The 25,100-nt window shown below is 39.3% G+C and overlaps 1 protein-coding gene across 1 annotated transcript; it reads right to left on the bottom strand.

The window, feature by feature from the left end:
- Positions 1 to 13,400: 13,400 nt before the first annotated feature.
- Positions 13,401 to 22,083, bottom strand: SIX4 (SIX homeobox 4). Its single transcript, XM_053475009.1, has 3 exons — positions 21,273 to 22,083; positions 16,853 to 17,526; positions 13,401 to 14,288 (listed from the first exon to the last, which is right to left on the bottom strand). Exons 1-3 carry the CDS (start codon positions 21,965 to 21,967, stop codon positions 13,507 to 13,509), a joined length of 2,151 nt encoding a protein of 716 aa, XP_053330984.1. The 5' UTR covers positions 21,968 to 22,083; the 3' UTR covers positions 13,401 to 13,506.
- Between the last annotated feature and the right edge of the window lie 3,017 nt (positions 22,084 to 25,100).

Below are 25,100 nucleotides of genomic sequence, written 5' to 3'. Positions count from 1 at the left end.
ACTCAAAGCAATGCCCAGAATTATTAATTTTTGAGGTTATTTTCTTACACAATTTTTTATACAATTTTAAAAAAAAAATTAATATTATTATCATCATTTTTTTCCATGCAGGATTATTTTTGGCTTTTGTTTTGTTTTGTTTTTTTACACCTTTTATTAATACAGTTTTAAATACTTTAATTATCTTTTAAAAATAAAATATTGGTATTTTTTATCCAGGGATGGTGCTTTTAAATTAACCCTTTGAATGATCAGCAGGATAATCATTCTCTAGCTCTGTCTGGGTGGATGTTCTTAGCTTGGTGGTGGGTTCCTTCAGACTTTCAGAGAGAAGCACTGTTGAGTGTAATAGTTTTTGACATTAAGTAAACAGTTAAGTCGGTTTGTCAAGATGGACTTAATTAGCAAGTGAACTTTCTTGAATGTCCCATTATGGAGGGGATATGTTGTGACTCACTGTATAGGGGTATCCACAGGGTTTTTTTAGGGGGGGTATAGAGCAAAAAAAAAGATATATATAAATAAAATAAAATAAATAAAAAAAAATCAAATACAAACATACTACTTCCCAGAAATCCCACTAACAAACAAACACAAAGCACCAAAATCCAGCCAATTTACCAAGATCCCTCATTGTTGATTTAAGTAAATTAGCAGCATCTCTTGGACTCCAGTACACCCTTGAAATCATTTTTTTTTTTGTGGTCACATCCTGTCTGGGTGCAACATGAGAAGAATTCTATAATTCTGCAGGGTTTTTTTTTTTTGCATTCTTTCTGAAATGTTAAATTACAGACCAATTCCCATTTATTTTCATACGATGTAAAAAGGAATAAAAATTCATGGCATGAAATGTTATGATCGTTGATTGCCTGCTTTAACCAAAATGTCTGCTGGGGAAAAAAAAAATGAGAAAAAAAAAATAATTAAAATAATATATGTAATGTATTCTTTATTTCCAAAACTGGTTTTAATTGTCTGGAATTTTTCTACTATAGGGTATGCTGAAGATATCTCATTTGCTCTGTTATAAGCACACATATACATATTCTTCTGGAAACCTAAGACATTCAGGCTCTGTGAGTTCTGGCTCTTAGGAGTCCCAGGTTGCCCCTATGCAGGGGTCATTACGGTACTGCTGGTCTCTAATCAATCCTAATGGGATGGCAATTGGAGCCCTGATGTAGGCAGATCAGGTTACCCATAATGGCCCTGCCATATTTTCCTGGAGCTCCTTACTTAACCTGAGATGCCAAGAGGACTTGTCCCTTTCAGCTTCTGATTACTTCAAGATGTCTGGCTGATTTAGAGTAAAAATGCTGACAAAACAGTACAAAGGAGAAACTTTGATAAAATGATAAAAAAAAAAAAAAACCTGGGGAAATTTAGGGGAAAAGAAAAACAACAGAGCAAAGTAATTTAAAATATTATTTAATTACAATATTCATTGAATTAATATATTAATTTTATAATTTTTTTTTTGTTAAAAAAATAAAAAAAATATGCTATTATTTAATATTATTTAAAAATATTATTCAAGGCAATTAGTTGTTGACAGATGAAATAAATACTTTTTGGTATATGGGATACAGATAGGTAGTTATCTCTGCTATGAAATATTCCAGTTTTTCTCTCTCTCTAGAGTGTAAGCTCTTGGGTCAGTGAATTTTTATCTCTGGTTTATCATGGCATTTTGAAATTATCTTATTATATGTATTTTAATTCTAATTGGCAAATTTGGACATTGGCTGGGGGCTCTTTGAGAAAAGACTCCCTGCTGTGAGATCACTTTCTAGGGAGGGTCGTAGGGTAGTGAAAGTCTCAACCACTTGGCGACACTTTTCAGTTATGCTTTTTAATAGTTTTTATAGTTTGCTTTTTAATTTTTATTAATTTGTTCTCTGATTTGGCTTTCTTTAAGGAAGATTGGGCTAAAGAGGGTATGAGGGCAATTTTTTTTAAAGCATCCCCTAATTGTACCCCTGCAGAATATCCCTCTTATATCCACCCCTATACAACACACATTATCCAATATATTATGTAGCCTTGTTGAGCATCACTTTTGTTGACCTAACTGTGCATTATACTATCCAGCACTTATTATTTATTGATTTATATAGCGCCATCATATTCCGCAGCGCTGTACGATGGGTAAACAGGACATAACAAGTCCATCTGTAGACGAGAGCCCTGCTCAAAGAGCTTACAATCTAGAAATTGTGGGAGAAACACTCCATGGCTGGCCCATGTATGATAGTGAAGCCACTGAGATGTCTCCTACAACTCATGGTCTTCTTTAATATAGTAGAACCCGGTATGTTAACCTTATGCATTTTTTCCACATTGTCCAACGGGCATCAACTACTCTTGGAGGTGGGCGAAGTGGTTGGGTCGGACTTGCCCCCCAGGTCTATGGAAGAGACACAAAGATCTAAGCACTCATCAGTCACTCTTGAAAGAGAAGACAAAGACAAGCCACAAAAACAAATCACTTTTATAATTCTATATTTTATAAGAAATTGTATATCCTGGGCAATGGACAGCCATACTCCAAACGGATACAAAGTAATACACGTGGATCAATCTGCAGTAGTATTCCATTGGTTGCTATGGTGATTGCATCACTGTTACCACTTTGTATCAGAACTGCTAACAATGTATCTGTGTTATCAAAAATGTCTCCATACAATGATTCCATTTTTTTTTTAAAGAGCTTCACTTGATATTGATCATTTTCTGATAATAGCCCGGGTCACGCAGTGGGGTCACATGGTACTCCAATTTTGCCCTCCCGGGTGGCTTTCCCAGGTAAAATCTGTCATCGAAGGGTTTGAAGAGTTCTGTAATATGAAATCACACGCAGGTGCTTTGAGATGTTATCAGACCAACCTCTCCGTAGGTGGGATGGGGTAATAACTGCCTACCCCAATCCATCAGAGATCTACCACTTTTAACCTTTTCTGTGCCAGCGAAGAGCTTTTTTTTAATAAAAAAATAATAATCAAAATAACTTACAAACAAAAAAAAGCATTTTCTGCTGGAACTCACCTAATGAAAACACCAGATTCCCGAAATCAATGTGTTTTAAAAATTGAAAATATGAACTATGAGCAGACGTTCCATGCAAGGAAGGGATTCTAGCCCTGAAAAGAGTGAGGAATTAAGCGTAACAAAACATTAATACCTTTTGGGGATCAAAGCATCGTTTTACTACAATTAACCATTATTAACCGTTAACTGGATCATCTTATTTTCATCCTGGGGGCGACTTGAATTCTTTCTGCCCCTAATAACAAAATATTCTGCAGATATCCACAGATTTAGTTTCACCTTCAAATAAGTTGTTTGGTTTTTGTCTTTCAGGGATTGGGTTTGCAGGACAGAGTTATTGCAGAGAACTGACACCGAGAAGAGTCGTTACCAGCTGGTGCCATCAGAGGGCGCTCTTTCCCAGACAGAGAAGCTGCAGTTCTATTGTTTCTGTTGGTCTGCAGTGGAATGTATCACCAGTAACCAAATAACCCACCCTGCTCCTTAATTGCCCCAATAAACTCATAGGTGTCAAATGAACAACAAATGTTGTATTTTAACATTACGCTGGTTTAAAATAACCATCCTTAACAGCTGTAGTAAGAGACTTTTTTTTTTTAATGTCACTTCACCGGTAGGGTTTCCCCATATCATTAGTTTAAAACAAGGTGCCTAAATATTCTTCTTCTAAATGCCCCACTCGGTTAGACTAATACCCAGCGATAAGCCACTAAGTCACATAAAAAAAAGTCTGGCTAAAGTCCCACCTAAGGGCAGGTAGGTATCTGCTGTACACCTGGGATTAAGGCGTATGGAGGGGATGCAGGGACTTTGAAGAAAGTTGTAGGTGGTTTAGGACCTATGGGTGTTTTTGAAGGAATATATATATACAAGTTTAAAATGGAATAAACGTTAATGTTTGTGCTATTATTAAGATTATTGATTATTATGGGGGAGGGTATATTACTCCTGCTCTCAGTCATAGCCAGATGTACATGACATTTGCCCATAGGCGCCTCTCTCCCCGGGGCTGGGATGCAGTGATAGCCGTGACGTCCTACCATGTAATGTCATTTATATGGGATACATTGATACGGTACTTCAATCCGAAACTTTGGGGAGTGACAGCTGTTAGCCAGATGAATTTTAATGTGCCCGTAGGCAATTGTCTACTTTGTATAAGATTAATCCATGCTGTTGCCTTGTACACAAACCTGTAATACCCGTCGCAGGCTGAGTCGTTATTCCTTCCCGCAGCAGGCAAAAAAACACAAAAATAAAAAGTGATGTGACTTAGAGAAATGCCCCGCGGGGCTGCGAAGCCTCTCTCATTTAGCTGTCTATTCAATGCTGACGGCACAGACCGGGCACCGCCGGGGGGTATAAGACAGAGCGTGGCAGCCGTTGGTCTCGTCTTAGATTCAGGAGCCATATGCCTATCCCATGAAAATTCCCTCACTGTATTAGCCTCTACCACCTCTGCTGGAAGGCTGTTCCCATGCATGGGATAGGCACATGGCTCCTGAATTCTGTGGAGTTTCTTCTTCATCGATGGCCTCAAGCTTCAAGGAAATTCCCAGCATCCCGTAACCCGCTCCATTATCTCACAGTCTATCCAGGGTTGTAATGACCCCAGCCAGGCACACGGTCTCTGTATGTGGCCTCTGGGACCTACCTGCAGGTAACCCGATCCCGTGCCGCCCCATCACTTTCCTCTGGAGCTCCAGCCTGCGTTTTTGTTTAAGGGACCCCTATCCTCGACTCTACATTCCTCCAGCCCCATCTATTCACTGGGGCGAGGAAGAGCTTTTAAATGCAAGAATACACCGTGACAACGGCCTCTGATCCAAAAGAACATTCAGACTTTGTTACCAGATCCGCGCCTGTTACATGCAAATAATATTAATATTTATAAGTCTATAAGGGGGAAATTGAATTAATATCTGTACATTTATTTGAAATACATTCATATTTATACAAACATTTGTATCAATATATATATATATGTGCAAATCTGTCAATGTATTACATATATATATATATATATATATTAATATTTTATCATGAATATATATATATATATATATATATATATATAGCTCATCTATTTGCAATATAATCTTTATACACAGATGATGCTTATTAATAAAAATATAACCTCTCAAAGTCTATGTAAAACAGTACTCATCTTACATACATATACTGTATATATATATATATATATAAAAACTTCAGACAAACAAATATATATCTAATATATATATATATATATATATATATAGTCTATGTATGTTATGTCTATGTTGTTATTATTAGGCGCTCACAGTCACTGTTGTTTCTATGAAAAATTTTTTTTTTTTTTTTTTTTTTTAATAAAACTAACATGCTGCGACATTGAGAATTATAAAAGAATTAGCCTGGAACAAAGCGGTAATATGCTGCCTGTGCGGAGGGAAGCTGCAAGAAGAATGGTCCCTTTTACCTCTCATTAGTGATGCCATCAGGGCTCGGCGAGAGCGAGCCGGGGTCACGTTACATATGGCACACACTCTGCTCAGGACTTTTAACATCAGCTTTGAAATTTCTGAGGAGTCAGAGGTCATCTTTAATAAGCTCAAGTTTGAAGGGTTTCAATGATCTGTTGCAAACTCCAGAATTGCCTGTGTGGGTGTCCCTGTCTCTGCTCCAAATCTATTCATAAGCCCCCCCACCCCACGAGGACTTTTAAAAAATATATAAATTTATTATTATTATTATTAAAATGTAATTTAATAATTTATAAAAAAAAGTATATTGTAATTAATACAATTTAAATTTCTAATAAAAAAATATTTATTATTATCTTTAATTTGTAAAAATATTTATTTTTATCATTTTATATATTTTTATTTATTAACTTTTATTTGTAAAAAAAAATATTTTTAATATTTACATATTTTTAATTATTTTTATCATTCTTTTATTTATAAGAATATTTATTATATTATTTTTTATTTGTATCATTTTATATATTTTTATTTATTATTATTATTATTATTATTATTATTATCTTTTATTTATATAAATATTTATTATTTTTATTATTTACATATTTTTAATTATTATTATCATTCTTTTATTTATAAGAATATTTATTATATTATTTTTTATTTGTATCATTTTATATATTTGTATTTATTATTATTATTATCTTTTATTTATATAAATATTTATTATTTTTATTATTTACATATTTTTAATTATTATTATTATCTTTTATTTATGTAGCAATTTCACAGGACTTCATACACTTAAAGGGTCTGGGAAAACTGGAATTGGCAGACTAAGACTAAACGATTCATTAGATAAAGTGGTCTCGGCTCGTAGGCTTACAATCTAGATCTCCGTTTAAATCTATTTTATATAGAGAGGTATTATTTGTCGGTGCTCTGGCTTTTGGTTCAGCCTTTTTAGATGCTTTGATAGCTTTTTTTTTTTTCTTCTGGGGAACTTAATATGAGGGCATTTGGCTTTTGCCCGCAGGGAAAGTAATTCAGGATTAGTCGGGATAATTTGTACCTTCTGCATATTCACAACAGTAAGCTGTCTGATCACATAATGGAGACGCGTATTTTTATTGCTCTATTACTGACCTTTAAAAAAAATGGAAGAAAATAAAAATAAATATTCTTAAAATGATGTAGAAATAAAAAATATTTTATAATATATATATATACAAAAAGAGAAGATTATATAACATTAATAGATTGTAAGCTCCCAAGACCAGGGCCCTCTTCCCTTTCCGTACCCCTACGTCTTACTGCGTGTTATTGTCAATTTTATATTATTGCTAAATAATTTCACTGTCCCCTGTTGTAACAGCGCTATGGAATCTGCGGGCGCCATATAAATAAACATGATATGGTCAATGGAATAATTATATAAAAAGTACAGAAATGCTCAAAATTAGAAATAAACGTAAACTGACCGCACGTTTTTAGGTATTTTTGTCTTGCAGGCACGGCGTGTTAGCAGACGGAAGCAAAATATTGTATGTCATGCCTGCAAACACTTGCCAACACCTGCCAACTGTCTCTGTTTAGTTTATCCAGCCCCTCATTGGGACTGTTGGTTATGAACTATTTATTAAGAGAGTGGTAGATAAGTGGAGCAGCTTCCAGCAGAGGTGTTGGAGGGGGTTTAAACATGCATGGGATAGGACTCGGCGTTCTCCTTCTCATGGAATGTCCTGCCAGCCTGAACCAATTAACATATGGCCCAGGGATGGAATAACCAACTAATTACCTCTCTGAAGATTCCTCGTCTCCATGGCCTACGGTACACTGAAGCTTAGCGTCCGCGCTATGATTAGGATAAGCGGGACGGCAGCAGCATCATGCTGTGGCCCCTGGCAAAGTATGTTGAGGGGCCCACTCCTTGTTTTGGGCCGAACTGGTCATGTCTAGGAACGTCACCATATGATAGCAAGCACCTTGCAGCGGGTTTTATCCATGCTGGCTTTAAAGGGCCTAGTTGCGCTCCATCAAGCTTTGGGACCCCTTATAACTGGGGGTCTCCCTGCACCCCGGGGGCTGTAACGACATATCATGCCTCTGGAGGACATGGGAACGGTTAGCATCATTCTGATCCTACCTGATTGAAGACTGTAGCAGATGAACCTAGTTGGCCGGCTAATGCCATCCTTGCCCCCCCCCCGGGGCTGGTTTTAGTACGAGGTGCCTGGACCAGGACCGGGTGGGGGGCGACACTGATCACAGAAACCTTTCCCAATATGTAGAAGCCTCCATAACATGGAGAATGGCGAGGAAGGAGCTATTTGGTCTACGACCGGCTCTGCTCTCCCCATCAGCTTAGCCCAAGGACCCATGACACGTCTACTGGGCGATCACGATATGGTTGGTTCACATGACACATGCGATGGATCATATTACAAGATTCTATGCATTCTCCCCAACGTCTGGCCATTGAAGAGTTGACTCAACTTCTTTAAATCAGAATTCCTGTAGAGCGCTAAACCCCAGAACGTATTCTTCTTGGAACAAAACAAGTGAGATCTCGTGGGTTTTTCCCCCACTGTGGAAAACGAAGCTTCTCAAAGCCGAACGTCAGAGAAGAATTTTTCTCAATGGATGTATTGTTCGTTCCGGAATGTCTGCTCGCTATGGCCCAGGTATAATTTTACATCTCCCTTACCTTCTCTTTCTCGCCGATTGTTCTCAAGAAGGATTAAGGGGCTTTTGTTTCATTTTTATAAGACTTTCCTCATACGTACGCTTTTTTTTTCTCTTGACCTTCTCTACGTTCTTGTCCAGGGGTTTCATCCCAAAATAAAAGGAAACCTGACCCCTAGAAACATAATCAGGAACGTATTCCCCACGGACGGCGATCTGGAAGGGTTATTGGACATTAATCCGTTACGTTCTGCCAAGAACGTGAGAAGGAAAGAAATTCAAGGCGGAATGTCCAATTTGTACAAAAGGGACATAACCAGCAAAATATTTAACCGTTTACCAGCTTACACCCCATTTGTTCTCTCTGGGTTATCTGAGCCCAACCTACTAGACACCCCCCCCCAACTCTTTGTCATACTGCCTGTGGGAAACAATAGAATGGCTCGGTCTTAGCCACCCAGTCGGACTCTCTGACTAATAAAAGTCTATGGAGGAACGGACTTCATTAGCACTGTCATAAAGCATCAGCTCAGTGTGGTGTTTGAAAAGGAAAAAAGTCACCCAAAATATCACATGACTGACAGCAACGGCTGCTCCGGGTCTGCAGATAAAGGGAGTATATTGGAACAAAATGAGCTATGGGGGGGGTTATTACTGTATACAGCTCTGGGGGTCCAACAATGACAGCAGGACATGAGCCACTGTAGGGGTCCAGGGAATATCCCCACAAAGACTTGCCGCTTTACCGTCCAGCATGAGATTTGAGAACAGATCTGGACATTTTGGGTCTGTTTTATGAAGTGAGGGTTACATTTTCGGGGCCTAATCCAGAGGGGGCATTAGAGGGTTAGTCTAGTTAGGTCAGGCAGGTAGTAATTCACGGTATGCATCCCATTCACCGCTCTCTAAGACAATGGTCGTGTTTATACCTGCTGCCGTTTGGCTCAAGGGGATATTTAAGTCATGAATCATGAGCCAGCTTGCTACGTTCACGCACAGCACACAACAAGACCTTTAAATCCAGAGGAAAGACGTCAGAGAGAAGACAAACGGTCTCCGGCCAATGCCCAAAACAAGCTTCTGATTTAAAAAAAATATATATATTTTTAGCTGTATACTATTATTCTGTATTCTAGACTAGGCGGTGATAGGCCAGGACCGGCCATTGGGCACAACAAGAAAATGGCACGGCCCACCGGCTGGATAGCTGCGCTCGGCTGAATAATTCTATTGTTTTTAGGATTTGGTTGTAAATAAAAATAAAAAAAAAAATTAAATGGAAAAAAAACCCAAAAATAAATAAAACAAAAAAGTTTATGCTTACAACAGCTGCAGGAGAAAAAGAATAACCTTGGGATGACTTCACTTTGGATTGCGTAGAATCACCTGTTGAATGGTGAAAGACCATGAAAATTTGCCTCTTTTGTTCCTTAAGATGGTAAGCGTTTTCCGACAGTAAATAATTAAGTTTTACGGCAGGCGTTCAGCAATTTACTTAAACATTCAAGGCCGGTTCAATAAATGTCTTTTTCTTTGGCAAGTAAATTAGGCCGCGTATGGTGGAACCTGAAATAACCGGACATCGCACACCAAAGAGTCTGTAGAGCATATGAGCTTGGCCTCGGTTAGCGCCGTCTCTGGTTTTTATACTTTATGCATAATATGAACTCTATTACAATTTGTGTTCCAGAATTTTACCGTTTTTTTTGCTTTTTTAAATAAAAAAAAAAAAATACTTAAAAAAATGGAATTGTCTATTTTATTGTTATTATTGTGGCATGTGCCAAGACATTGTAGGAGACAGAATAAGAGGTGCTTAATACCAGTCCTACTCTCATGATTCACAGTACCATATTATGGTCCAGCTCAATACTGGCTTAAGGTTTGAACAGTGATGAAAACATCTTCTAGACAAAGCCTATCTTCTTTAGAAATTCCCATACACAAATTAATTATTTATTAACTTTTTTTCAACCTTAAAACACGCAACTTTCCTAAATAAACCATGTTATGCTTCCGTATACTAAACTATGAGATCATTTTTATAGGATTAAAATAAAAAATATAATAAATTTATATATTTATATATATATATATATATATATATATATATATATATATATAAATTGCATTTTAAAAAACTATTTCTTAATCAATATAATCTCTCTTAATTGTTCCCCTGATCTGTAGAATTACTCCTCCCTCTTATGTTTTCTCTCACCTATTAAGTTGCTGATTGTTGTTGATTGGTTCAGGCAGCCTTCATAAGGGAGGGGAAAATATTAAACTAATTCTAGTTGTGACACATTTAAAGAAAATCTTAGCCAATGTGATTCTTTTTTTTTTTTTCCAGCCAAACAAATTTGTAAAATTTAGTTATGCTAAATGTTCTACCCATGATAGGTCATCCAACTATATTTTAGGACACAAAAATACATATTTTACAAAAAATAAATAAAAACAATGAAAAAAAAATGTATAAATATAAAAGTTTATTCAGTATAGTGTTTAGAAAAATAAGTTCACATCATTTCAGAATACAATAAAACTTGTCCAGGCATCAATCCCTATTACAGTACAATGAAAACCAAAAGCATACAATACCTCTTTGGTAGGGTAACTGCACAGAAATGTTTCGAGACAGGAGGTTTGTACCGTTACATAGACGCATTCCCACATCTACCGAGCCGTTTCAGTTATTTTCATTATATGAATAATCATAAGGCACAAAAAAAAAAATAAATACATTGAAAAAAAAAAACAAAAAAAAACATGCAAATAAAGAACGTTACTTATAATGAAACAAAGTCAAATATTAGACATGCAATGTATTTGTTTCAGGATAAAGGAAAAAAAAAAAAATCACCACTCCCGATAGATTATGTATGGAAGGGAGAAGAATTCCTTTTACCATTTTGAACCAAAAATTTTAAAAAAATAATAAAAAAAACAAAAAAAAAACATATCTCCCTCAAAACGCTAAAGAAAATCACACAACATGCATTAGATTTTGCAAAAGGTCTGTAAAAAGTTGTGAAAATTGTCAGATTTTTCTAAAAACAAGAAAACAAAAAACTTCTCTAGTTAGAAGCAAAGGCATTAATGATACATAGTATTTTGCATCTTATTACAGGTTTGTTAACGACAACATGCAAGAGCGGAAACTAACTATTTGGTTTAAATTGGTGCAAAGTCCGAATCTGTATTGGCGTAGTGCTGAAACTGCGGAAAATTAAATATTTCAAGCAGAAATATATATATATATTTTTGGAGGGATGGGGGAGGGGGGGTCTTTTATAAAAGTGTTGATTGTCTTTCCATTTGCGGGTAGAGAACATGAAATGTGTGCTTAAGTTCCAAAAATGACAAACTAATCGTTTATAATCATCAATTTGTTCAATAATTAGTATCCACATTCTAACATAGGATAAAAATTAAATGAAATATTAATTTAATGCTCGCTAAAGATTCCTTGGCAACTAGGCCAGAAGGCACAGGGGGGTTTAGAATTTAAAGTAATATATATATATATATATATATATATATATATATATATATATATATATATATTACACACACATACATACAGGATTTAAAAACCCAAGTATTATCATCAGGCACATTGAGAAAAGATGGACGATAAGCAGAAACTAAATGTTGCAATTTCAGCAGTTTTGTAAAGTTAAAAAAAGAAAATTGCATATTTTAGTGTTACAAGCACTCTTTCTAGTTAATAATTCATTTTTTTGCTATTCGCCTCTGTATGTCTTGTGCTTAGGTCTACAGCTTCATGTGATTTTTATAGGTTTTGCATAGATTCTACACGAGTCAAACAAACAACGTTCATCCAGATATATTGCAAGATTAAAGGGGGGGGGACGGACACAAATTCTCATCAAGCATAAACCCCAGCTCTGTAAACACGAATGTCTGTCAGAATTGGGGGGAAAACAGTTTTTATGAGGCAGCCATTTTTGTCAGCCATGTAATATTTTGGGGCGATTTCCCCGGCTCAAAACACCACACTGAGCCGACGCTTTATGGCAATGTTAATGTTAAAGTCTATTCTTCCATTGACTTTAATTGGTCAGAGAATCATGTTTTTAGACTGAGCCGCTCTATTAGTTCAACAATGGGTGTTTGGGCTCAGATAACAAAAAAAAAAAAACAACATACACATGGCTAATATGCAGCTGCCTGAAAACATTATGGGGCAAAAACTAGAACTACTAAATAAAAAAAAAAAAAAAAAAAAATTTGAAGCTTATTTTTTAACAAAAAAAAAAAAAAAAATCCACCTGAAATCATATTTTTAGCTCCTCTTCAGCAACGTAATCTGACACGATTTAAGTAGCTTTACTTAAAAAAAAAAAAAAAAAAATGTACAAGAGGCCATGAGCTATATGGTTAAAAAAAAACAATATATATATTATATATATTTACACATACTACAACGTGGGATGTGATTAGAGCGGCACAGAATAATAAATATTTTAACGGAGGGCTGGACAAATCCTATGGCTCATTTTTGTGCTACTTTATACTGTATGGACATGTGCTTTCCTGAACCATGTATTTTATATAAAGCAGTGAGTGCAGAATAAGAGTACTACCTTACAGTACATGTTGTATATCGATGCATAAAAAAGGCTGAGGCTTAGTGATTATCAGACTGACAAGATTACTGCTGAAATTCTATGCCACCAGCTATAGAAAAGGCAGGAAAAAAAAAGGAGAGAAAAAAAAAAAGCCAAAATGCCAGAAGCCCTGCACAATATTTGTTTCGTTTCTAGAACAAAACCCTTATACAGTCTACATTCTGCAGTTACAATATTACATTAATGATGGTAAATATTAGTAATAACATTATGTTTTCAGCAAAAGTCTCTGTTTAATTGTAACATTCTGATTTATCCATTACGGGGGGGGGGGAAATAAAAAAAAAATTAAAAAATAATAATAATAATAAAAAAAGTGTTACAAAATCCTGCTTGCTCTTTTGTAGAATTTAATAAACATTTCCAGCATAGCCCGCAAAACAAAAGAAAAAAAAAAAAAGAAAAAAAATTAGACAATATAAGTTTGTTCAGTACCGCTGACATTTTACACACGGATTACGGGGTCTGTTCAGCCACATAAACAAGACTTCGTATTTTATGTGGGGGGGAGGGGGGTTAACGAAAATTGAAATTGTAATTTCAAACCAATGTGAACGAAAACGGCCATTTTAGCCTACTTTACAAAAAAATTGATCTTAAACTTGAAGAAAAAAAAAAAAATTTGGAACCCCCCCCCCAAAAAAAGTTTATAGATCATGCATATCTTCGTCCATCTCAACGTTCTGCAGTTTTGCCAACTCTTTTTTGTCCGATTCCAGTTCTTCGCACCCCGTACCCATCATGTTGCCGACCACGTACTTTGATTTCGCATCCAGCAGCATGACGCTCCCGCTTATCGTGGAGCTGTGTGAAATCGTGTAATCTTTGGTGGCGGGCACGGACTGCAGGACGATGTGGTTCTGATCGCCGAAACCCTGGTGGACTTGCGCGGCCGGATGGTTTGCGTTGTTGCTACCGGCGGAAACAGGATCCCCCAGGGAGGTCTGCGTCGGTGGGACAGACATGAGGTCGTGGGTCGTAATGTAGTGACAGTTCGGTAGAGTCGCAAAGCCGGCGTTACTGGTAGCGGTCGCGGTGGCCGTGGTGGCCGTAGAGGCAGAGATGGACTGGTTGAGCGCCACGGACTGGTTTCCAGTGACCGAAGCGAGATGTCCGGAGGCAGTTATTAAAGTAGGAGAAGCCAACGAGAAATTCTGAGTTCCGTTCACTAAGGAGGCCGCCACCGCCTGCACGGCTTCTTCTGAAGACATGCTAATGTTCAGTTGGGCTGTGCTTTGATTGACGGGCATTAACGGAGAGAACACGAGGCTTCGCTCCAGTCCGTCTTGCTTCATGGCGTGTGGGACCGTGTAGACGACCGTACTGGGCGGCAGCGAGCTGAGGAACAGCTTACCCTGATCTCCGTGTGACACCGTGTCGCTCGTGAAGGTACCTCCATCCGACGTGCCAGGAGTGACCGAAATGTTACCTGAAGGCGGAGAAGACATAATACGATGTTAGTTAAGACCAGGTACAGCGCTACGGAATATGATGGCGCTATATAAATCAATTAATAAATAGCAAGCAATAAAATACACCCTGCCTTAGATAGATCGTCCTGTCAAGACGTGAAAGAATTTCCATTACTTCCACATAAAGCATGGAAGGCTGAAAGCAAATCCCTCACCGTATTACCCCCTACTTATATAAAACCACTTTAGGCACAAAAAAAAAAATAAAAAAAAAAAAAAACACAAGACACAAAAACAGAAATACAAAAACTCTTTGGGGGAAGAATAACTAATAAATAATGTGCCAAGACCCAAAACGTGTTACATTGCTTATACAATAAATCAGCGTCACTGAATATTGCACCTGAAAACACAAACACTATCTACTTCCTGTTTGGCAGGAAGTGACGCCATAGCTCTATTAGCAACCATAAGCTTTTTAGCCATACACAGAGCCAACGCCATGGTAACAAATGCATAAGTACTTATTAGAATTATTCGTGGGGGGGGGATTCCAGATTTAATAATGGGGGCCTCATATTCCTAATAGAAGAAACAAATTAAATAAAGTCTATCAAAAATATTTCTTAAAAAAACATTCCAACAAAGGATGTCAACAGCATTTTTATTATATTTAAATATATTTTTAAAAAATATCAATAATTTTTTTTTTAAATAAAAAATAACACCTCGGCTGCTGTTAGAACTTCAAGATAAGAACATCTTCCATATTATTTTTTATTCTGTTTTCTATGCGATTACGGGGGAGATTCACTATTTATCATTATTTATTTTTTCATGGAACTACCCAGGAAGCCAATGATTCCGAAACAGCGCAGTCTTTTTATCTGCAGGATCTGGGATCCATTGGAACTTATTTTATTGAATGCTTTTAAAACAGGGGGACATACGCAGGACAGAGGAAACATTTTCTGAAAATGTGTATTAGGACATGTAGATAAAGATTATGCTTCTTAACTATGATGTCATAAATGTTAAAGCTCATGATGAAAAGTGTGCTAAGAGGGTAGCGTAATTCCTATCGATAACAAAGGAATAACACATGGCATCAATAGCCATAGAACCTACAGATGAAGCTGAAGCTTACAAATGTAGCACCTCTGCACCTACGAGCCTCCAAACGAGGGCACTTTGGGCAACAATGACTTTCGGCCAACAAATGGGATTCCCACGTGGAGGCTGCTAAGCACAATAACCGAGAAATCATAGCGTCCATGCATGCGCGAGATTAACGTTTTTTGGTCTTTAACTTTAATAATTTTATAATAAAATAAAATGTTATATTATTTTAATCTGAACTTTAAAGATCTTTAGCCATTTTCTGATATAACTCAGGCTAGATGGGGATCACGGAATCGCAGACCTGCAACAGCTGAAGTACCACCTGTTCCCATAAAGAATTATTATAGATAATAGGAGTGGGTACGCAGCCGGGAGGTGGATCAAACCAGTCTCATTTTGTTACTTATTTCAATATAACATATTTTTAATGGAATCTCCTCATAGGCGTACAGAGGCCCTTTATCACTCCCATCACTCCCGTGTCCCAATGGCCCTTTATCACTCCCATCACTCCCGTGTCCCAATGGCCCTTTATCACTCCCATCACTCCTGTGTCCCAATGGCCCTTTATCACTCCTGGGCTCCAGTGGCACACAATTGAAACACAGGAGTGATGGGAGTGATAAAGGGCCATTGGAACCCAGGACTGATGGGAGCGATAAAGGGCCTCTGTACATTAACCCCATCTACCTGGATTTTTGATCCATTTCGTGTTATTTTAAACGGACAAAATGTTCTTTCAAAAACAATAACAATAAATTTCTAAGCGACCCCAAACTTTTGAACCGTAGAGTAGGTAACTCTGACCTGATCACTCCTCGCTACTGGAAGAAGATCCTCTGATACTTTGCCTAAATACTTACATTTAAAAGTGCAGCTTCGGGAAAAATAAAATATAATAAAATAAAAAATACCTAGGATAAGCGTTTTCATTCTGCACCGTTATATAACCGTCCTATTTATAGTTGGGCAGAACAGCTGCGCTGGGTAAAAACGGAGTACATACATAGCTGTGCGATCACGCTAATAACCGTGTGCATATGTCCTCGGCGGTAACAGAGAATATGAAATCCTGCATGGAATATCCAAAAGCAAAAGCATTCTAAATTCTATACGGCCAGCGAACGTCGATGGAGATTTCAAGGCCGTCTACTCAGGAGCGTTACTTTGTATCAAGTTGATATTAACATGGATTGGATAAATCCGCAGACCGTGTCGGGTCAGCCTGTCCTGTTTGTAGTCGAGGAGACATCCAAGGTGACCTACACCACGATCAAAGGACGGTTACGATGCAAAGAACGGAGCCGCGCGAAATCGGATGCAGAACCTAAACAGGATTTATATCTGGAAGCCTTTCTAGGTTCCGTTCTTGCCAAACGCGCAACAGTACGAACATACATCGGTTATATGTACAGAACACACATACATGCTGGCGTGTGACGCTAGGAGATAAAGTTACCTTGGGAAACCGCGACAGACGGAAGCTGGAGTGTTGAGAAGCCAATACTTCCGTTAATCAGTTGCCCATTTGCCCCAGAGTTTGGGATCTGAACGATGCCGTATGGGTTTATTTGTATAGGGGTGGTGAACGTAACCACAGTCCCTCCATCCTGAGAGGCAACGGACTCGATATTTTCACTTTTGACTTCGGCTGTAGGTATTAACCCGGGGAAAGAAGATTGTAGGTTGGCGGCGTACGTCGTGGTGGAGTCGGTCATCCCAGGCTGTAGAACCTTAAAGTCTTTAACTTCCTCCGAGGCGGAACCCATGAGGTCAGCGTTTGAAGGACCGTTGGTTACGATGGTGGACGCCATTTTGGGGGTGTTCAAAGTCACAGTCTGGGAATTGGCCACATTTAAGCCGTTTAGAAGAACGCCGTTGGGTCCCTGGATGAAGGAACCCCCATTCAAGAAGACAGGCGAGGTGTTTGAAGATAACAAGCTCCCGTTTACTAGAACGCCAGGAGAGCCCAAAGAGATTTTATTCCCGATGTGCTGCATGTATATCGTGTCATTGTGGCACGAGAGGTTCACGTTGGAAACACCATCGGCGGAGTTGGAAAGGGGTTGGGGGGACATATCGTCTTGACCTTTGCTGGACTCATCTTCAGTGCTATGGTTTCCATCAGACTCACTGCAAAAAAAAAATAAAAAAATAATAAAAAACACAGTAAATAATTGTGTTAAACTCTGAATGGAATTTAGTGACGTCGCATAAACCATCCGAACAAATGGTTCCGTGCGTAACCTCTTGTGGTGGGGTTAATGAAAGTTTTAGCTTGTGAACACGTGACTCTCCCCGGGCACCATTTGGCAACCGAGTCGCTCTTATACATGGCTCGGCTCGGAGGTGTAAATTGAAAGGTACTTTATAATCCTGGAACAACTGTCTGCACAAACGCACAATCCTGAGAACAACTGTTAAAAAATAAACAAAGACATTCCGCGTAAATAGAAAGTAGACGGAAAAAGCCTTTAATGAACCTCGTCTAATAAAACGCATGGCTGTTGGGGTTGGCTTTATTTGGCTTTAACACTCTGAGGCTCGGTGACAGACAATACAGAAATATACTGCCCAAACTTCTAGGGATAATGGGATTAGAGAAAAGGAGAGAGAGAGAGAAAAAAGAGAGAGAGAAAAAAAGAGAGAGAAAAAAGAGAGAGAGAGAGAGAAAAAAAAGAGAGAGAAAGAGAGAGAGAGAGAGAGAGAGAGAGAGAATAAGAGAGAGAGAATAAGAGAGAGAGAGAGAGAGAATAAGAGAGAGAGAGAGAGAGAGAGAGAATAAGAGAAAGAGAGAGAGAGAGAGAGAGAGAATAAAAGAGAAAGAGAGAATAAAAGAGAAAGAGAGAGAATAAAAGAGAAAGAGAGAGAGAGAGAGAGAGAGAGAGAGAGAGAGAGAAAGAGAGAGAGAGAGAGAGAATAAGAGAGAGAATAAGAGAAAGAGAGAGAGAATAAGAGAAAGAGAGAGAGAATAAGAGAAAGAGAGAGAGAATAAGAGAAAGAGAGAGAGAGAAAGAGAAAAAAAAAGAAAGAGAGAGAGAGAGAGAGAGAGAAAAAAAAAGGAAAAAAAGAAAAATAGAGAAAGAACGAGCATATGCCAAATAAAGGGATACAGGAGGGACAGAGAGAGAGGGGAAGGGATGAAAGGGGGGCACAAGCGAGGGAGAAGGAGGGCTGAGACATGCGAGAGAAAGGAGAGGGAGAAAAAAAAAAGTGATCCGACGAGAAAGAAAATTAAACTTTGGAAATGATAAAGTTACTTTGTGTGATCTGAAAAAGAAATCATGAAATGTTCCAAAGGTGTGAACATGCGGGGGGGGGTAAAGAGTCCGAAAACAAAAGGAGACTGTGCGGTGGGGGAAGGGTTAAGTGAACCAGGAAGTAGTAGTTTGGACAGTCTAAAGAATTTTACCTGTCTATTTCACCATCCATCAAAGCCACCCCTCCCCCCACATCTGCAAAGTCGGAAGCCATGCACAGAGAGGAAAACACAGATTACAGCCCCTCGTCCTCTAATAAACACGGCGAAAACCCACCGAGATTCCAGGAAAACGACAAATATCAAAATAAAAGAAACCATAAATACGCGTAACGACAAAAAAATGGCCAGAGACCCCGCGGCGTAAGAGCACTAACCACGCGAAAGACTCTCAAGCTACATAAATATTTTAAAAGCTGCTAAGAGGTGAATCAGCCACAAAAAAAATAAACAAGCAAAAATAAATAAATAAAAATTAGTAACAATGCACCGGGATAAACGGGGAAAATAAACATAAAATAATAACTTACTGACATTTTATAAGCAACGCATGCGCGACACCTAAACCTATTCTCCGTTTTATCCATCCCTGTACTGTGTGTATATAATATATATATATTATATATATATATATATATATAATATATATATATATTATTTTTTTATTTTATTTTTTATTATTTATTTCCCTAAAATATAAAATAACCAGATAAATACTAAATAAATGTATATAGAATTTTTTATTGTATAAATTGAACGGATTGTATAATTCTGCCTGAAAGGTAATATACCGAGCGACCGAGTTCACGCAGATGAAAGCATTAATCCTCGCGTGCTCGTTGTGCAAATATGGGGCTGGTACACGGAAAACAACCGTTCAGCAGATTCGCGCCTTTAAAGAAAAAAGAAAAAAAAAAGAAAAAAAAAAAGGCCTTAGGGATAGTTCTCTTATTAAATGCCGAACAAGAGGCAGCGCAACAAAAAAAAAAATAAATGAAGACTTGAAGAAAGGGGAAGGGTTGGGCCTTCTGCTGAAAGAGGTCACCTCCACCTGGCAGGCAGAACCCGTCAGAGACCTGAAGAGATAAGAGATTCCATTCCCTATCGGCTGGAAGCTTGCAGTTCCTGAAAGTTCTATAGAAGGCGAGCCGCTTTAACCTCACCCAAACCTGAAACGCAGAAAATTTACCGGAAAAAAGGGGTCTCCAAGCGGAGAACGCTCAAAACACTGCAAAAATATCCAAAAAAAACACAAAACAGAAAAAAAAAATAGACCATTGTATATTTTTCTAGAAATCAGAAATAAAAACCTGGGGATTCCTGCTATTGCGCCTTAACTAAACAAAAAAATAATAATAATAAAAAAATATATATATTTTTTTAAATGCTGCCAGCCGACAACCTCTTTACGGCAGTTCTAAATACCCCTTAACCCTTTACGTGCCTGTAGCAAAGCGTAGAAGATCGTAAAGTTTTAGGAGGCCAGTTGAGGAGCTTCTCCTGGATTCCTCAAGCAGCCGAGCAAATTGCCGTAAGAAAACCGACAGCTCAGAGGAACAAAGTCACATCTGTTCTCCGCTCTCCCCTTTTGGCACGGAGAAGCCCACCTACCTCCCCCTGTATCTCGCAGCATTAGCCCATGGGGCTCCTTTGCCATCGGAAGCTCCGTTTCCTTCTATGTGACTTGGGGGGGGGGTTAAAAATAAAGCGAGAAAAGTCCTCCGAAAACGAGGTGGCCCCTGCGGTTCACGGCGCCGACGCATTTCGCGCCGCCATTACAATAGGCAGAGTGGAAATGCACAATTTGCCTATATATATATACACACAATATTGACTATAAGAATGACATACAGGGACAGCAGGAGAAGGTGGCCCTGGTCCTAGGAGCTTACAATCTAAATGCGGAATTCTACACGGTTGGGTTTTTTTTAATCGTATAAACGGAAAACGATTCAAACCTGGGTTTTGAGGATCTGATGCGAGCTGCGAGACAGCAACAGATAAAAATGGGGAGTGCAGAGACGCGCGGCGATCAAAGTGCATCGGGGAGAGGAGTCGTCTCCTATCTAGAATTTCAATGAAATCCGAGCTGAACGAGCTCAGAATCAGGTTTCAAAACAGAGCGGCCGGATCTGCCATGCTGCTCGAGCGCATCCACGGCGGTCAATCATTTACTCTGTCACAAGAAAATAAATGGCACCAAAACCCCCCAAATCTACCCCATTAAACAAGCCCAGGGCTTTCTCTTACCCCCTCTTGGAGTGTTGGTGGTGGTGGTGGTGGGGGGGTGCCTTTGGTGACTATAGATGGATCTGGGGCATTTTACAAACTTTACAAAGTCCCCAAATCACACTTTTTTTGTAAAACACCCCCACAAGTAACCTGCCACCCACCCCCAGCTCTTACCCCTCCACCCCTAAAAAAATTATGATTAAAACCAATGCACCAAAGCGTTTGCACACCCTTCCTGTGGCCCCACACACCCACCAGCGTTAATTACAGCCCCCCAGGGCCACGTAAACCTCCCCTGAAAGCTGCCCACGGTGGGCGCCATATTGCCGCGGCTCCCCGCACTGCCGCAGTCGTGCCCCCGCGCATCTGCTCCGCGCTTGACGCTCACCTCTTAGACTGCGCCTCGGACGGGTTGCGGTCGCGCTGGCGCCGGTTCTTGAACCAGTTGCTGACCTGGGTGAGGGACAGGCCGGTGATCTTGGCCAGGTTCCGTTTGGCGGCGGGGGACGGGTAGCGGTTGTGCTTGTAGAGCTCCTTGAGCGCGTTGCGGGACTTCTCCTTGAAGCAGTAGACGGTCTCCTCTCCGTCCCAGATGGTCCGGGGTAGCGGGTATTTCCTCCTCAGCCGGTACTTGTCCACGGCCCCCAGAGGTCGCCCCCTGGCTTTTTCCGCCTCGTTGTACCGCGCCTTGTACCACAGCTCCTGCAGCGCTCCGTGGTTGCTCGGCTCGAAGTTGTGGCTCTCCAGGAGCCCGTAGAGCTCCTGGTACCTGCCCTGGTGGAAAGCCACCAGAGCCCGGGCTTTCAGGACACTCTCGCTGCCACGTAGCAGGTCCCCCTGGGGCAGGGACCACAGGAACCGGGCCAGCCTGTCCAGGTCCCCACCTTGCTGCAGAGCCTCGCACACGCAGGCTACGTGCTCCGGGGAGAAAGTCAGGGCGTACGGGGCGCCCACCGCTTCGCTCTTGAGCCCTTCTTCAGTCCCAGAGCCGTTCGCCCGCTCCATGGAGAAAGCTGCAGCTTCCAAGGCATCTTCCTGCTTAATCTCTATTGCATTAACTGCCCCGTTTGGAGGGGAAGACATTTTTTCCCCCCCTTCTTAAAGAGAGGAGAAAAAGTCCACCCTCCCGTCCGATCAGGTTTCCATCGGCCACGCAGCCAGCATTAGGGAAAAGCTCTCTCTCTCTCTCTCTTTTTTTTTTCCTCCCCCTTAAAAAAAAAAGTGTAAAGGGATACAATGTGACTACTAGAGAACTGCAAAGTCTGGCAGCCACAGTCCCGGCCTGGAGCTGGGAGCACGGAGGGGGGGGGGGGGGGGGAATGGGGGAGGTGGGCGGAGCGTTTGGAATGCAGGACCGGCCGTTGCTGTAGGAACCGTCAATCAGAACGTTCTAACCCCACCCCATCCAGACAGGACATTTAAACACCTCTACCTGGCCAGGGCTTTTTGTGTAGTGTGTTACTCAACGTCACATCAGAGCTTGGGGTTAAAAAGTGTGATTTTATTTATTTTCTCTTTCTTTTTTTTTCTGCAAACACAGCAATTTCAAATAGTTTTCTAAATGTTTGCATTTTTTTTAATTCTGTGAATTTTGAATGATTTTTTTTATTTTTTTTTTAGTGTGTGAATTCTCTCGTTTGGAATAGCTTTCTAAATTTGCAATTTTCTGGAAAACAAAACCTGTATTTTCGTCAAGCAGCAATTTAAAGTTATTTTTCTAGATTTGCAGGTTTTTTTAACATGCGGGTTCTCTGCAAAGACAGCAATTTGAAATAGTTTTTTTTGAATTTGCAATTTAAAAAAAAAAAGAATTTTCCTCAACCAGCAATTTTAAACATTTTAAAAACTGTGCAAATTTTCTGCAGATACCAATATAAAATTATTTTTCTGAATTTTTTTTTTTTTTTACATGTGAATTCCCTGCAAACACCACAATTCCAAATCTTTTTCTTAATTTTAATCTCTTTACAATGCAGATTTTTGGCAAACGGAGCCATTTATATATGTGATTCTTCTGTAAACAAATTTTTATTCTCATCTTAGATTCAGGAGCCGTATGTCAATCCCATGCATGCATAAATTCCCTCGCTGTATTAACCTCTACCACTTCTGCTGGGAGGCCGTTCCACATGCAGAGTTAAGAGGGCCCTGCTTAAATGAACTTACAAATAGTATAATAATTTTATTATATAGCACCAGCAGATTTCACAACACCATAATAATGCCCTTTAAACAGAGATAGCTGAAGACGTTCGCTAACTTCTTCCAAATCCCATCAGCACCAACTACTTCAGCATTAAATCTGCCTCCGGGGCAGAATTTCCCAGAAGGAGGAGGTGGTAAATAATACATGGCCTAAAGATAATATTTTAAATAAAATATTAATATCAGTGCGTTCTGATGACCTCTTTGTCATACCTGCATGGCTATTAAAGGGACACTCCAGTGCACAACACCGATTGGCTGTTTGAAGCAGCCAATCACTGGACGGAAAGCCTAATCCTTGTTCTGTTAGTACTGGAGCTGGCTGGAGGTAAGTAGAGAACATGGAAGGAGATATGTTCAGCCAAACTCATCTCGTGCATGACAGGACACGGGGGGGGGGAAGGGGCAAGTGTATATGGGGGGGCAATTCTACAGTTTGCCCCTTGAATTTGCATTAGGGGGGCATATGGAAATTTAAAGGGACCACCCAACGTTAAAGTGCATACGATGGCTGGAGTGTCCCTTTCTTCGTCACTGCAGCCTAGGAGTCTCTCCCATTCATCCTAAGAAGAAGAGATCCAGCGATAATGTTTTATATTATTTTTTTTCCCCTTTGTTCTAAACATAGTTCTAAATTCTAGGAAAATTGTCAATAAACATCCTCACTTCCAATGCTATTAATAATTATTCAATGAAAAAAATCGATTAACCTTTAAATGAGTGTATAAACCGGCATGGCCACTCACCATCTGATTTTCAGTGTATTTAGCATTATATATATATATATATATATATTTATTTATTTTTTATTTTTTTTCATTATATAATTTTTTTTAAGTCCATTAACAGTAAGTTCAGGACTGAGTGCCTCCATTTCTGCCCACTCCATTATATTCCAGTTACCAGGGTCAAAGCTCTGGATGAACACATTGAGTTCTCTGTTGAAAAACAGACAGGAAAATACCGCGTCTGCTCCACCGTAAGCAGAATTAAATATTCATGATCGCCTGCCCGGATTGTTCATACAATAAAGGAATGTTAGCGATATGTTTTCAAAATTGGATGGACGTAGACAATCGCTGTCGGCAAACCGTGGGTCAGAAAATGCTACTTATTGTGTTCAGTTATAGAGTGCAATGAAATCCGCCCCCCCCTCCACAAAGAAAACACCCATCCGGCCCATCTAGTCGCCCGCTTTTCTCGCTGTAACAAACCTTAATCAGTCGTTGGTCTCGTCTTAGATTCAGGAGCCATATGCCTATCTCATGCATGTTTAAATTCACTCATTCTATTAGCTTCCAGCGCTCCTGCTGGGAGTCTGTTCCGTTTATCTACTACCATCTGATACTAAAACTAATCATAGATGCAGAAGGATAAACTATTTGGATTATCGTTTGTCTTCATGTATACGTGAGTTTATTTTTTTAGCGTTAGCAGAATCTTTAGCTGGAAAAAGATAAACAAGCAGAAGCGGCGGTGAAGGCCTTCAATGTTAAACAATACAAAAAAGATGACCTACTCGCACTACGCCTACCCTGACTTAAGTCATTTCCACATACTAATGCCAATGTCCATTTTATTAAAACATTCCATAGCATAGGGCACCCTTAATGTTGCCTTAATGCAATGTAACAATGCTGCAGGCATGCCAAAAGCTTGCATTAATGCAATGGAGTTCTAGGAATGCCAAAAGCTTTAATTTATGCAATGCTGTTCTAGGTACGTCAACAGCTTAGATTAATGCAATGGGGTTCTAGGAATGCCAATAGCTTGCATTTATGCAATGATGTTCTAGGTACGTCAACAGCTTGGATTCATGCAATGGGGTTCTAGGAATGCCAATAGCTTGCATTTATGCAATGATGTTCTAGGTACGTCAACAGCTTGGATTCCTGCAATGGAGTTCCAGGCATGTCAAAAGCTTGCATTGATGCAATGGGGTTCTAAGCACGTCGAACGCTTGTAGTGATGCAATGGAATTCTAGGCAAATCAAAATTTGCATTGATGCAA

This window comes from Spea bombifrons, chromosome 9 (genome assembly GCF_027358695.1).
Source record: "Spea bombifrons isolate aSpeBom1 chromosome 9, aSpeBom1.2.pri, whole genome shotgun sequence".
Lineage (NCBI taxonomy): Eukaryota > Metazoa > Chordata > Amphibia > Anura > Pelobatidae > Spea > Spea bombifrons.
The sequence above is the reverse complement of the archived record's forward strand: the minus strand, read 5'-3'. Positions and strand labels throughout refer to the sequence as shown.